Genomic DNA, 15377 nt, shown 5'->3' with positions numbered 1-15377 from the left:
AACTATGCTCTGGTGACTAAAACTAAGACTAAATATACTGACAATTTCGTCAACAAATAAAAACGACTAAAATGTTAGGAAGGGACTAGTGGACAACAGATCCAGTATAAGTCATTTTACACTTGGTTGCATGCTGAAAATAGCAGCTATTCTCAGCAAGTGTAAAATAAGTCATTATGACGGCACCTGTAGATTTAGTCGACTAAAATCTTATGACATTTAGTCGACTAAAACTAGACTAACACTAATGTTTCATTCCAGGTGACTAAAATGTGACTAAGACTAAGTGAAAACTATTCAGGAGACTATGACTAAAACTAAAATAGAAATTTGCTGCCAAAAACAACACTGCTCTCCTCGTGGTCCTTCCACAGGTCAGCACAACGACGCTCGTATGAACATCGCCATCGCCTTGACCGCCGCACGCCACGGAGCTGCCGTGGCCAACTACACAGAGGTGCTCCACCTGCTGAAGACTAACGACCCGCAGACCGGCAACGAGAGGGTGTGCGGCGCCCACTGTCGAGACGTCCTCACCGGTGTGTGTGTGTGTGTGTGTGTGCGTGTGTGTGCGTGTGAGAGAAGGTTGATATGTTCGGCTGGCTTGTTTCATGGATTCAAGTCGCCACGACTGATTCCATAGAAGCCAGCAAGCAGGTCTTTGGTAAAAAAAAAAATCACACCTGTGTGAACCGAGTGGTGCAACTCCCCTCTCTCCCCCCCCCCCCTCCTCTCTCTCTTTCTGCTCCGTCAGATTAGCTTTATTATGGATATCCGTGTCACTGAGAACTATTTTTTCATTATTATTTTGGCTCGGCCTTTCCTTCTTTAGCGAACCTAGACAGTCAGAAGTTGGATTTGCGTCCAGCAGGTGGCAGTTCCAATTCTGTCGTTCCAATTTCACGCATGCGCACACCACTCGTGCTCATTGACGTACACAAACAGGTACACGGACATTGAATGCTGGTTGTAGGAGTGGTTGCACCACTCAACAAAAAAAATATATAGAGCCTAAATCTATTTCTATGCTCCCTAAATGGCTACAGGACCTCTTATTTTGTAGCTGTATATGTTGAATGTCTACAAGGATATTTCAGATTTTTATTAAGGGATATCCCCTTGAGAATGAGATGCAGCATCTCATTTTCGAGGGGGATCCATACATATTTTCCTTGTAGCTGTTCTGTAGGAGAGAACTTTCGCACACCTAGAAATTAGGCGTATGCACAGGTGCGTAGGCCAGTGGACATCAATCAAAGCAATAAGGTACACCCCGCACACTGTGTATTTTCTCGGTACATGAGTGTTGTCTTATTTAATGAAGCAATGTTTCGGTCCCTCCGGACCTTCCTTGTAGCTGTTCGACATACAAATCCTGTGGCTCAGGAGGTAGAGCAGGTCGTCCAATGATCCCTGGGTCGGCGGTTCGAATCCCGGCTCCTCCTGTCCACATGTCGAAGTGTCCTTGGGCAAGACACTGAACCCTACATTGCCTCCAATGAGTTGGTCGACTGTTCGCCGCTTCACCTCCCAATGTATGAATGAATGAACCATTGTAAAGCGCTTTGAGCACTTGGAAAAGCACTATAAAAATGCATTTCATTATTATTATTATTATTATAAAACTAAGCGCTGGAAACATACTCCACACAAAGACGTGAATGCAAATGGAAACTCTTGACACAGCTGGCATAAATTGGTAAACACGCTGTATACACCAGTTGTGATAATAAACCCACATACATTTACATGTGAAACTAGTAAACTACAGCCCGCAACATTATGAATGGTAGAGCAGACTCGGCAGAGGAGAGCACAAATCCAAGATGGCGTCATTCTGTTGGCTGTATAGAAACTCTCGCCGCAACGCACGTCGTGCTTGCGCCACTGTCACGTTAAATGACGTTTCTGGTGGTGACATGTTCCAGAATGCCACAATGTGTGAACTAAATCTCGAAGCACACTTAAGTGGAGTATAATTCTTTAGACGGGTCCAAAATGACTTTCATTGGGCGAGTAGATTTGTAAGTAGTGTACAAGTTGCTTGCTCAACCCCTTTTGGTCTTTTAAACTATTATGTTATAATTTAGCTATTGAAAAATAGCAGATCTACAAGCTCATACGAGCTTGTAGGTCTGCTATTTTTGAGAAATCGTGAAAATGTTTATTTCATAAAACTGGAGGATTTAGAAGAATTCTTAATTTATTTTGAGCTCAGGCCTAAATGGGATAAGCTAGCTAGGGGGGGATCTCTTGTGGCTGCTCTCATGTGGTCCTATTGTCTCGCCCCCTGGTTCCAGGAGACGAGTTTGACGTGAGGGCCAAGTGTGTGATCAACGCCACCGGCCCCTTCACCGACTCTCTGAGGAAGATGGACAACGACAAGTTGGAGAACATCTGCCAGCCCAGCGCCGGAGTTCACATTGTGATCCCTGGATACTACAGGTATGACACACGACACAACAACGCCTCCTACTGGATACTATAGAGGCGTGACACAGCACAACACGCCTCCTACCGGATACTAGGTTAGTTTTGGGATGGTTTAGGGATGTTAACGATTCCCTCTTAACTGTCCCGATTCCTGAACGGTTCTCTTTTAACGAATCGGTGGTTCTCAACCAATCAGTGGTCCTTCCAGGTGCGTCGTCCCCCCCCCCCCCCCCCCCCTACATGAGGGAGAGTTGGTAACCAAATGGAACCTTGTAGATCTTTAACTCTTGAGTGTAAAATGAAACCAAATGTTAAATTACTAAAAGAATTCTGTGATTTTTGTTCCTCAAACAATGTATGAGCAACAATAAGAAAAGCTCAAAGAAAGCTAAAAATGCGTTGCAATGCGACACGTTTTGAGCTTGTAGAGCTCCTATTTCCACTACTTTTGAAAGCCTTTATAAACGCATGATTATGACAATTGTGTAAAAAAAGAATCGCCGATTGTGTAACAACTGCGACATGCAGGTCTAGCCCAACACTCCATGTGCGGAACACGTTAACACGAGGTCACCAAATCATGCAGGGATGCATGTCGCTTCCATGAGGACAGGACTTTAGCTCCAGTATTACAACGCATTACAACACACCAACATGCTGCCCCCCCCTCCTCCTTCAAGTCAGGCTTTTAAAGTTCACCGAAGCTTATTGAGCGAAACCCGAGGGAGCCTCTAGCTAACACAGCCCTTTGAACGGCATCGGAAATGCCAGACACCTAATTCTCTCTCTCTCTCTCTTTCTCCTCCTATCTGACCCCCTCTCTTCCTCCTCACTACTACATATCTCTACTCATCATCTGTCCTCCCCCAATTGTTCTCACCGCCTCTGTCCTCCTTCCGTGCACCCTCCTCCTACCCCACTAAACTCGTCGTCGTCTTTTGCCAGTTTTGACCGGCTCTTCCATAACAAATTAACTGCTCGTAACCGCTATTGGCGGAACGTTGCGTCACATAAGCTTTATTGTTGATATCAAACTCATTTATTTTATTTTTATTTTTTTCTAAATCTACGGAGCTCTCCGTGGTTTTGACAAAACATGGCGATGTTCGGAGGTCTTTTCTGATTATCCCGGTGATCTCGATTGGAACGTTGATGTTTTCTAGAGCGAGGTCATTTTTAGCTCACTAGAATTGACGTTAATTATTTAGCATCTAAGATGGGCGCTCAAAACGGACGTGGATACGGCGTGCGACACACTAAAACGAAGTAGATTCCGCCGGCAGTCTGCGGTTGGCTCTTGAGTCCACCAGGTGACAGTTAACTTAATTAATAACTAATCCCAGCTTCCAGCTGAAAATTAATTCTGCTATTCTAAAACGTGGAATGCTTTACCAAAAGCCATCAAAGATGTCCCTACCCAAACTCAAAACTAACCTTAAAAGAATGACCCAACCTGAAAGAACTTTTTACTTGCTTGTATAGCAACATACGTTTTTTTTCAGAAATGTACAAGCTAACAGTGCAGTGCCGTGAGCTTGTATATCTGCTATTTTTTAACGCAAATCTTCTGTAAGTGTTCAATCAATCAATCAATCAATCAATTGCTTTTTCTTGCCCCACACCCACCCACCCTCCCAACCGTCCGCTCAGTCCTGACAACATGGGCCTGTTGGACCCGGCCACCAGCGACGGGCGCGTCATCTTCTTCCTGCCGTGGCAGAAGATGACCATCGCCGGGACCACGGACTCGCCCACCAGCGTGACGGCACACCCCACGCCCTCCGAGGAGGACATCAACTTCATCCTGAGCGAGATCCGCCACTACCTCAGCCCCGACGTGGAAGGTTAGACGAGCATCCATTCAGCCCCAATACGACCCGAGGACGTGATTCTATACAAAACGGTTTTCTGAATGGTTTTCTCATGGTTCTCGGACTGTGTGTAATATGCAATTGGCCTGCAGCCCAAATCTGAAAATATGTTGTTTCCAGGGGAAAGAATATATATTCAAAGATTTGCTCCACATTTTCACAATTTAAAAACAAATGGCAGATCTAAAAGCTAATAGTGCGGCACTCGGTTCCGCAGCACTCGGTTCGCTGAGCTTGTATTATCTTTTCCAACGGCTGAAGTTTGTAACGAAAAGGCCTTGTGCACACCTGCAAGGACAGGTGCGTCGGAGCCGGCAACCAAATGCAAATCATGAGAAGAAAAGGGTCCCGCACACCGTCTTCACTTATAGAGCAGTAGTTTTATTAGCCCATTCTGACCTGAGATCAGATTCATACGAAGTTTCCACTGGACACACACTGGTCTGATTAACCCATTCTGACCTGAGATCAGATTAAAAAAATGTCAGTCGTTCTTCGATTTTTCAAAAATAGCAGACCTACAAGCTCGTAGCGCGCCACTCGGTGGCGCGCTATGAGCTTGTAGATCTGCTATTTTTCAATAGCTAAAGCATAACATGATGCTAGCACCAAAATGGGTTCCCGTTCAGAATGGGTTAGATGACCTTCGTCAGGTATCTCCTGATGAAGGTCGTTTAGACCGAAACGTTGTCATCTAAAAAAAAAAAAACTACTGCTCCGTAAGTGAAGACGGTGTGCGGGACCCTTTTCTTCTCAACATCTGAAGTTTAAAATAATGGAAACTAGGGGTTTTTTTGACCCCAGGGGCTCACTGGGGTCAGGGAGGAACTCCTTATATGGTCAGCACACTCTATAGTAGGGAAGATTATCCAAAAAGAAATAAAGAATAAGTGGTAATAAGCTCCTCGCTGGCAGGTGAGTCACAGAAATGTGGGAGGAGGAATCAATTGGAATAACTAATATACATTGAGGAGGAAAAAGGGGCTAAAATACGCATAGATCCATAGATATTCCACTGTTGGGTTCTTAGTTTACGGATGATTCTTGATGACTATTTTTATGTATTTGATGTGTATTACCATGTTTTGTTATTGCCTACTGTGTCGCTCTGAATTAAGAGCGACAGTACATTGTAAGTAAAGACATTATTCAAAATGGCAGGTCATTCATCCTTCATGAGGAGACTCAAGGCTGTACACAAACGGGGCATGAGTTATACCTTTTTTTTTTAAAGTTTTCAATTGAGTACCACAGTATAGCGCCACCCTTTGGCAGATGGCTATGAGTTTCATTTAATGTGTGTGTCTTGTCTGTGTCCCCCAGTGCGTCGAGGGGACGTGCTGGCAGCGTGGAGTGGCATCCGGCCCCTGGTCACCGACCCCAACTCCAAAGACACCCAGTCCATCTGCCGGAACCACATCGTCAACATCAGTGACAGTGGACTGGTCACTATCGCAGGTGACTGTGTGTGTTTGTGTGTGTGTGAGAGAGAGAGAGAGAGAGAGAGAGAGAGAGAGTGCATGCACTTAGGTTTATATATAAGGGAGGTGTGTATATCTTTGCTGTCGGGGCAGAAACCCCTTATCTCCATATTTTAACTTTTTGTGTTTTTGCGTAAATTAAACGCCCTTCTTGATCATACTACAGCGTGACACAAAAAGTAGCAGATCATCCGCAAGCTGGAAACACGGTGCGAAGGCGACTTGTTTTGAGCTTGTAGATCTGCTACCTTTGATGCTTTTGAATTTGAAGTTAACAGTTTTGGACATATGAGGTTTCCACCCGACAGAGGCAATATAATAACATGTATATAATTAGAAGAATTGTTTGATTAGATAACTTTTGAAAACTTTTGGTACTTTTAAGTACAGTTTTTTGGCTTTTCTGTCTTTATTGATACTATCAATTTGATAGTATCAAGTGAAGATGGACAGGAAAGAGGGAGAGAAGGGGAGAGACACGCAGCAAAGGTCGTCATGAAACGGGACTCGAGCACGCGACACGCTGTCAGGCCAAAGCCTATTATGTGGCATGCGCCTGGAACCACTACGCTTGATGCCATACTTTTGTACTTTTAACTCGAGTATACATTTTGAATTCCGGACTTTTACGTGTAACGTGAGCAGTTCTACATTGCAGTATTGATACTTTTAATTAATAAGTAATAAAAGTGAGTACTTTTTCCCCCCCCGCCCGTGGTGTCCAGGCGGGAAGTGGACCACCTACCGCTCCATGGCGGAGGAGACGCTGGACGCAGCGGTCAAAGCCCACGGGCTGAAGGCCGGCCCGGGCAAGACCGACGGCCTGATGCTGGAGGGGGCTAAAGGCTGGACCCCCACTCTCTACATACGCCTGGTACAGGACTACGGCCTGGAGAACGAGGTGGGGGGCACACGTACACACACACACACACACACACACACACGCACGCACGCACGCACTCTGTACATATGCCTGGTGCAAGACTATGGCCTGGAGAACGAGGTTGGTCACACACACACACACACCTCTCAGCTAGATAACAGCTAGACAACAACAGAGTGGGGTTCCCTAGCACTTAAAGCAATAAACATTGGATTTCCATCTGTGGGTTTGAGTATCAAGCCATATTGAATCATATTATATCCATTATGATATCGACCTACGACTCTATTCTACTGGGTGGAGACATTTTATGTCACTTCAGCTCACTGAACAGTTTGAGTAAATGGAAATAAAAGGTGTGTTATATTACAATGAAAAGCACCGTGTGTTCAGTGGAAGGGTTGCTTAGTGCATGCAACCCCTCATCAGTGGTGTAAAGCAGTGGTTTTCAACCAGTGGTCCAGGGTCCTTGAAGGGGTTCCAGGTGGTCCCCAGCTAAATGGTAGAGAGTTGGTAACCAACTAGACCCTTTAACTATAAGATCTTTAACTCCTGAGAGCGTAACATTCATTTTACACTCTCGATTCCCGCTGGGGACGCTGTGGGTGGGGCGTGTTCCCTCCTCCGCGTCATCAGTGCCCATACCCGAGGCGGGGTTGGCGAAAGGGCCTTTCTGTGTGGAGTTTGCATGTTCTCCCCGTGTCCCCTATAGGGTAGGTACCCTCACAAAAACATGCAGTAATCCTGGTCTCTAAACTACCTCCCCCTGGCCAGCCGGGGCGCCTGATGGAGGGGAAAGGAACTGGTCGGAATAACGTGTTCCTTCCGCGCGCTACGTCCAACCAGGGAAACTCCCCCCTGTCAGGTGAAAAGAAGCAGCTTGGACTCCTCATGCATAGAAGGAAGCATGAGGCCAGTCCGCTGCCCCCCCAGGTTGGCAGAGGAAGTGTAGAGCCCAGGATTACATTAGATAATTGACACTGGGTGAAAAAAATGGGTTGCAAAATCGTGGGATAAAAATTATTTAAAAAAATAAATAAAATAATAATTAATCTATTGTTAAATGTCTGCATTACTTAATTTTCAATTAAGTCCACACAATTGTAATGTATAATAATTGTATGCCTGGTGTCTCTCCTATGCTACCGCATCAATACATCATGGACAAAATGTTGTCCAACGATAACTAAATATTTTTTTAGTTTAAATCTCATCACATGTTGGTCCGTGGCTCAAATGCTGAATAAATAATGGTCCTTGATATGAAAAGGGTTTGAAAACCACTGGTGTAAAGTAACTATGTACTCAAGTACTCTGCTTAACCCATTCTGACCTGAGATCAGATTAATACGAGGTTTCCACTGGACACACACTGGTCTGATTAACCCATTCTGACCTGAGATCAGATTCTAAAAATGTCAGTCGTTCTTCGATTTTTCAAAAATAGCAGACCTACAAGCTCGTAGCGCGCCACTCGGTGGCGCGCTATGAGCTTGTAGATCTGCTATTTTTCAATAGCTAAAGCATAACATGATGCTGACACCAAAATGGGTTCCCGTTCAGAATGGGTTAAGTAAAACTTTGAGGTATTTTTCTTTTACATAACTAAATAGATTATTTACGGTTTTCAGGAGCTTTTCTTTTGCTCTGCATCTCGCAGGCAAATATTGTACCTTTACTCCACTACAATTATTTGAAAATGTAGTTACTGCACTAGTTACTGTTTATTTTTGATTATTATAACCACTTCAACCCTATATACATTTTGCCCATTTGAATATAGCCGAGCTACAAACTCACAATGTGTTCACGAAGCGACACTCGGCTTGTAGATCTGAATATTTTGATATAATTTATACATTTGAAAAACGTGTGAAATGGGACATTCTGCATAATCAAAATAAATCAAAAACTTTTGTACTTTGTACTTTTACTCACATTTTGAATTTCGGATTTTCACTTATAGAGTATTTCTACATTGCAGTATGGATACTTTTTACTTTTACTAACGGTAAGTAAACATACAGTTCCCCACCACTGGCCCTCATTATAGGCCTTCTTGCCGCCACATTCTCTGGAATATTCCTGAAAGGTCACTGTTGATATTTGGACAACATTTGCCCTTTTCGCAAGAAGTGGCGAGGAATCGCGCTCTGAATAGCAAATAGCCACAATCCCCTGTTTTCTCCTCCCAAACACAGGACGGCCACTTAGCGTTTAACTCTGACGAGGGAGAGAGAGAGTCCATCTTCATGATGTCGCCGTGACATTTCACCGTTTCATCTCTGGTGGTCGTGATGGGGGGAGGGGGGGGGTTTGGGGTGTTAGGGCTGTCACGATTAATTGTCACACATTTTATTGTGTTTTTTTGTCTTTGAAAGCTGGAACATCATGTATAAATGAATGGCATTTTCAGCGCTTTGCAATGGTTCATTCATTCATACATTCATTGGTACGTAGGTGAAGCAGTCGAACAGTCGACGCCAGCGTCCTCACTTCCCACATTCACACACACCAATATGGTGGTAAGCTCGCACCGACCGACTCATTGGAGGCAATGTATGGCCCTTTCTGAAACCAGTCCCTTGACTTGAAGTGCTCTCGGGAGGTTACCTCGTCAGGAAGTGCCCCTCCAGCTGAATCAAGTTCCCTTGATTAGGGTGCTGGGTATAAAAAACTGTTTGGAAATACACTCGCCCTCCTTGTGCAGAAACAGGAAACGGACGCCATTCGTTACCATCATGCAATTGCGTTACCTGTTATTTTGTTTGTACAGTTATATTGCATTGCATCGTGTTTGTGTGACATGTGGATTTCATTAATATGGAAAAAGGAAATGCAGTGTCATATACATCCATGGTGTTTATAAATCATTGTGTTAAAAGTTGTTATGTTTGTGTGGTTTCATATATAGTTTTTCACGGTGGGGTAAATAAAGAGCCCTTGTGAACATGGAGCGTTGTCTATTCTGCATCAGGTGAAGATTGTTTAGGAGGAGTTTATTTAGCATTTATTTGTGGTGGTACTTACATTTGTAGGTTTCCATGCGGACAGAGAGCAGGGCTGCACAAGGCAATTGAGTCTAGATCGGCACAGACTCGCTCTTGAGGGCTTTATAAGCCACTTCCGCTCAAGGCTGCTTGGTTTCGGACGACACTTAATATGGCGCAGCCTCGCGTGAACGCGCATATCGAGGGAAAGTGTGTAGGGCGAGGGGCGAGGAGCTGGTTTCAGAAAGGGGGTAGGGTTCAGTGTCTTGCCCAAGGACACTTCTACATGTAGACGGGAGGGGCTGGGATTCGAACCGCCGACCCACAGAATATTGAATGACCTGCTCCACCTCCTGAGCCACAGCCACCCTGGAATCACAATTCTGTTAAGCTTTTAGGCTTTGAAGTTCTGCATGCAGGACAGATATGACAAATAGCCTCAATATACAAATAAATTACTGACACAAGTAATAACTTTATACTTCTTCGTATTGAGATAATCAATACTAGGAGCGGTGAAGGCATATTTATTACGGAAAAACAGTGGGGGTTTCATTTCATTTCTTTTGGCAAGCTACAGTAGACTTGTCCAGTTAGACGGCGGGTGCCAGTTAGTCACACTTTTTGACGGCTGTATCCTTTTTCATGACCTGTACTGTATTATGCTTCCCTTTGATTGGCAGGTGGCTCAGCACCTGGCGTCCACGTACGGCGGGAAGGCGTTCGACGTGGCCAAGATGGCCAAGGTGACGGGGAAGAGGTGGCCCATCGTCGGCAAGAGGCTGGTGTCGGAGTTCCCCTACATCGAGAGCGAGGTGCGAGGAGATTACTTTATACAAGAGGCTGGTGTCAGAGTTCCCCTACATCGAGAGCGAGGTACGAGGAGATTACTGTACACACGTGGATTAGTTCTCGGTCACCACGGCTGATTTCAGTCATTCGGACTCCATGCAAGGCGGCATATGGCATGTCTTCTATGGAAGCACCCCGAAAATATGCTCTAAAGCTGTGGTCTTCAACCAGTGCTCTGAGGACCACCAAGTGGTCCTTGAGGGGTTCCAGGTGGTCCCCGGCTAAATGACGGAGAGTTGGCAACCGAATGGACCCTTATTGGATCTTTATCTCTTGAGAGAGTAACATGAAACCAAATGGACGACCCGTATGGTCCATTTGGTTTCATTTTACGCACTCGGGAGTCAAATGATTGTTAAACATTACTTAATTTTCAAGAAGTCTCCAAATGGAGAATGTAGGAGAACTGTTATTTTGATCAACGTTTGCCTTGTTATCTCTCCTGTGGTACCAACATCAATCAATGCAGCATGGAATTCTGGGCAAGATTTTATCCAACGATAACAACATTCTTTATAGTTTTGGGTCTGCAAGGCTAAACGTCATCAAATGGTGGTCCGTGGCTCAAATGCCCCCAAAAAATAATAACTGGCCTTGATATGAAAAGGGTTGAAAACCACTGCTCTATAGGTCTATAATAGGCTACTTTTTTGATAAAAATGAAAATGTCACTGGACTCCCTCCTCCTCCCAACCTCCAGGTGGTGTATGCCATCAAGGAGTACGCCTGCACCGCCATCGACGTGATCGCCCGCCGGACGCGCCTGGGCTTCCTGAACGTGCAGGCGGCCGACGAGGCTCTGCCCCGCATCGTGGAGATCATGGCCAAACACCTGGACTGGAGCGAGGACCGGAAGAAGGTAAACACGACGGGAGACCACCACCACAAACACACTCTGAAAAACACTGTACACGCCACATGAAACACTGACTCTCAGTCCTAACTGCCAGGTGCAACAAGCTCTTGTATAGCGCCCGTTTTCGTTCGTTTCCGACGGTTCTTTTTGGTTGGTTCACTCGCTGTGTTCTGTTATGGTTGTCCTCTATAGCTTCCAGTTGGCTCATAACATTAGCTTCTGTTAGCTGCTGTTGCCACTCGCTCCGCGTTGCGGCGTTCAGCCAGTATCATTGGCTTAGGAGGCAGCCAATCAATAATGACTAGGCCGTCTACTAAAGTCGCCACAAAAGTCGTCTTTACCCGTCGTCGGTAGCGCTCGGTGAAAATATAGTCCAGGCGCTTTTCAATCACCTGGCAAAAAGCAGTAGGTATTATTAGTTTGTATGGTTTGATTTTAGTTTTAAATATTTAGTAACAAAAACCAGGAAAGCCCCTGTGTCATTTTAGATTTTTCTTTTTTTTTGAACAGTGGTTCTCAAAAATAGCAGATATACAAACTCACTGCACGTCACTTCATGCCGGGCTACAAGATTGTACATCTAGCTATTTCTTTTACATTAATATAAGACCTTAATGTAAAGACATCAGACAAGACAAGATGACATCATGTTAATGATTTTTTTCAGACCTCCAGTTCTAGGAAACACAGAATGGGGGGGACTTTTTTATTATTTCCACACAACACCTCTAAGGTATATTAATGTTGAAAATGAGTGGTATTCCCCTTTTTAATACGTTTGCAACACAAATATTCTCTTCTGGTGGTCCCTGGCACAAAACTATGCTTTGCTCGTCATGTCGAGCTTGTACATCTGCAAGTTTAGTAGTTTTAACTTTAGTTAAAGGGACACTTCACCCTTTTTGCAAAAAAATATATGTTAATGAGGTTTAGAAGCTTTAGAACACTTTCCTGGGGGTCTTTATGTGTGTAATATGTGGTTTTAGATATTTTAGATTGTAGCAGTGAGCCTGTTGTCTCTGATGTCATGGACACTGGGCTCACTTCCTTCCTGGACTACATGTTGTCTCAGTAAGACAGCTCTCCCCCCTATCCACAAGGAGGAGCAGTGCACCAAATAATTATGGGAATTGTAGTCCAGGAAGGTAGTGAGACCAGTGTCCATGACATCAGAGACAACAGGCTCACTGCTACAATCTGAAATATCTAAAACCACATATTACACACATAAATACCCCCAGGAAAGTGATCTAAAGCTTCTAAACATCATTTTTTTTGCAAAAAGGGTGAAGTGTCCCTTTAAGTTTAGTGTGTTACACAATGGTGCTCATGGTGTGTTGAATGTCCTGAGAACCAGTTTAGGTTTTGGTGTCCTAATCCCTGCTGGCCTTACAACATGCTGGCAGCCATTCTGCTTATACATCACTGGACAATGGAGGAGTCCACACCCTTTATCCTCCCCCAAGGGGGACTGTGCATGCGTGCGCATACTGTATATAATGCGTGTGAATGTATACATCTGTGTATGTGTGTGTGAGAGTGAAATCCATGCCAAGGTGTGGACTCTGGTGTGAGACTCTGTTTCCTCTGGTGACAAAGGACCCCTCAAAACAATTTACAGGGTGCTGATTTAACAAACTCCTAGTGACGCCAACCCTCCATCTTTCCTTAAGAGGCAGAAACCTCTTATCTCCATATTCAAAGTTTGTGTGTTTTTTTTTGTTTTCGTAAAATGTCCCACACTTGCCGAAACAGGTGTTGCAAACAAACCACACACACCATATAAAACAGAAGTGCCCAGTATAGAGCCCCGAGGGACTCCTGGGTTAAAATAAGTTCAATAAGTGATTTCTAATAAATAATAATAATAATAATAATGGTCGTGTTCCACTCAGACGGAGCTGGCGGCGGCCAGGACGTTCCTGCACCAGGAGATGGGATACCGCGCACGCTCCGACGCCATCAACAAGACCGAGATCAATCTGGACTACCAGGAAGTCATGAGGTAAATGATGGTAACAAGGTGACTCGCCCCGTTTCTGTTTTCCTCCCAGAATTTCCCCCAGTGAGGGGTGGGAGAGGCTGGACAGCAAACTATAAACTTTCATGACAGCAGACAGCCTAAGTACAAATATTATATGAAAAGCTACTACATTGAAGTCTGTTCACAGAAGTTGTTGTAGGATATGTGGGGGATTATCTGACGAGGTACCATTTGAGTGTGCAAAACCTTACATATACTAAATAATACTAAATTGTTTATAGGGTCAATATAAGTAAAATAATATAGCCTTTCTACAGGAGTATCTTTTTATATTTTTCCAAAAAGAATACAAACAGCCAATAGCATAATTACAAAGTTATCCCCCTCACTGGTGACAATTCCGGGAGGAAAAACGGGGGCAAGCACCGGGGCGAGTCATCCGGTATTCTAAATGATCACCTTGTGGTGCTGTTAGCCGAGTGGCGCAAGGCGGCACGTTGCTACACACACACTGCTCTGCTCGTGGTTCTCAAACCACAGAGCAACCTGTAAATAACCTTTTCATTCACGGCACCCCCTTGAATTACACTGTTCATTTTTTTGAATCTCATGTTGTATTATTATGGTACGTACTGTACAAAAGAATAAAACGGTATGTACCCCGCAGCCCTTTGGCAGCCTGTGTGTACTGTATATGACTACAGTTCAATTAACACCTGTAAGTCGCTCCGCTTAAGAGCATATGTTAAATGCCTAAATTGTAGATGGGCTCATTTCTATCCATAACAACATGGACCACTTTGAGGACCAGTGGTGCTGTGGAAAGACGTTGTGTGAGTTTTTAGTGACGTGACACTACGTGAAGTACGTTTTTCTCTTGTCTGCTTCACAGGTATAAGACTCGCTTCCACAAGTTTGACAAGGACAACAAAGGATTCATCACCACTGTGGATGTTCAGAGAGTCCTGCAAGTGAGTCTCTCTCTCTCTCTCTCTCTCTCTCTCTCCATTGACATTAGCAGACCCACAAGTTCACGTGTCACATCGCGACATGTTGTGAGTTAGTAGATCGGCTATTATCACTTGTTTGGGTTCTTATTAGTTCCAACTAATAAGCAGGAACCAATGATCTACAATATGTCAGTGAATGCACCATATCACCAGTCTCTCTCTCTCTCGCTCTCTCTCTGGTCATCAGAATATTAATCTCCAGATAGATGAGGACAGCCTGCATGACATCCTTAACGAGGTGGACCTCAACAAGAACGGACAGGTTGAGTTTGATGAGTTCCTGCAGGTATGTCATTTGTGTGTGTGTGTGTGTGTGTGTGTGTGTGTGTGTGTGCGTGCATGCGTGCGTGTGTCCGTCCGTACATCCGTCCATCCATCCCTTCTCGGGTAACACAGAGGTAGCAGTTGAGTTCCATCAGAGAATCCCACACTTCCCCTTCCCATGTCACGTCAGACAGTTGGCTCCTGAGGCGTCCCCAGGCCTGCTGTGTAGAGATACTAGATGCCTGAACCACCTCAGCTAGCTCCTTCCTATACGTAAAGGAGCAGTGACTATTCTCAGAGTCTCTCACGGATGGCTGATCTTCTCACGATATATCCCTAAGGGAGATGCCGCTTGTATCCGTGATTTTGTCCTTTTCCGTCATGACCCACATTTCATAACCATAGGTGACAGTAGGAAGAAAGCTTGACCTGTAGATCGAGGCAAACATTCATGCCGGGTTTTCACGCTAACGGAGAGGTTTAGATCTTGCCCCCTGGAGCGAGCATAGAATAGATTCATAACACCTCCTGCTTATGCTGCGTTCACACGGACAGATGCAAAAGATGCAAAGCTACAGTACACAGTGTATTTGTAGCTTTGTACCTTTGCAGCTGAAGTTGAAACCAGTTCAACTTTTTTGTAGCTTTGTAGCTGTCAAACATCGAATGTATCTTTGCATCGTCATGTCGCTGGCTTCCATTGAAAATGAATGGTAGACTGTATCTTTTGCATCTGCCCGTGTGAACGCAGCA

At 44.6% G+C, this 15377-nt stretch overlaps 1 protein-coding gene across 1 annotated transcript in view; it reads left to right on the top strand.

Moving 5' to 3' along the window:
• Window positions 1–15377, top strand: part of LOC308311510 (glycerol-3-phosphate dehydrogenase, mitochondrial-like) — a 40388-nt gene that overhangs the window by 23687 nt on the left and 1324 nt on the right. The window contains exons 7-16 of the mRNA XM_080758213.1: window positions 375–539; window positions 2301–2445; window positions 4084–4277; window positions 5628–5762; window positions 6511–6686; window positions 10342–10473; window positions 11211–11369; window positions 13262–13371; window positions 14243–14321; window positions 14548–14646. Coding sequence (XP_080614339.1) covers window positions 375–539; window positions 2301–2445; window positions 4084–4277; window positions 5628–5762; window positions 6511–6686; window positions 10342–10473; window positions 11211–11369; window positions 13262–13371; window positions 14243–14321; window positions 14548–14646 — 1394 coding nt within the window. The remainder of the gene's footprint in view (window positions 1–374; window positions 540–2300; window positions 2446–4083; window positions 4278–5627; window positions 5763–6510; window positions 6687–10341; window positions 10474–11210; window positions 11370–13261; window positions 13372–14242; window positions 14322–14547; window positions 14647–15377) is intronic.

The sequence above is a fragment of the Protomyctophum bolini genome (assembly GCF_963924005.1).
Source record: "Protomyctophum bolini genome assembly, chromosome: 24".
Taxonomy (NCBI): domain Eukaryota; kingdom Metazoa; phylum Chordata; class Actinopteri; order Myctophiformes; family Myctophidae; genus Protomyctophum; species Protomyctophum bolini.
This window is presented reverse-complemented; position numbering and strand designations above follow the sequence as displayed.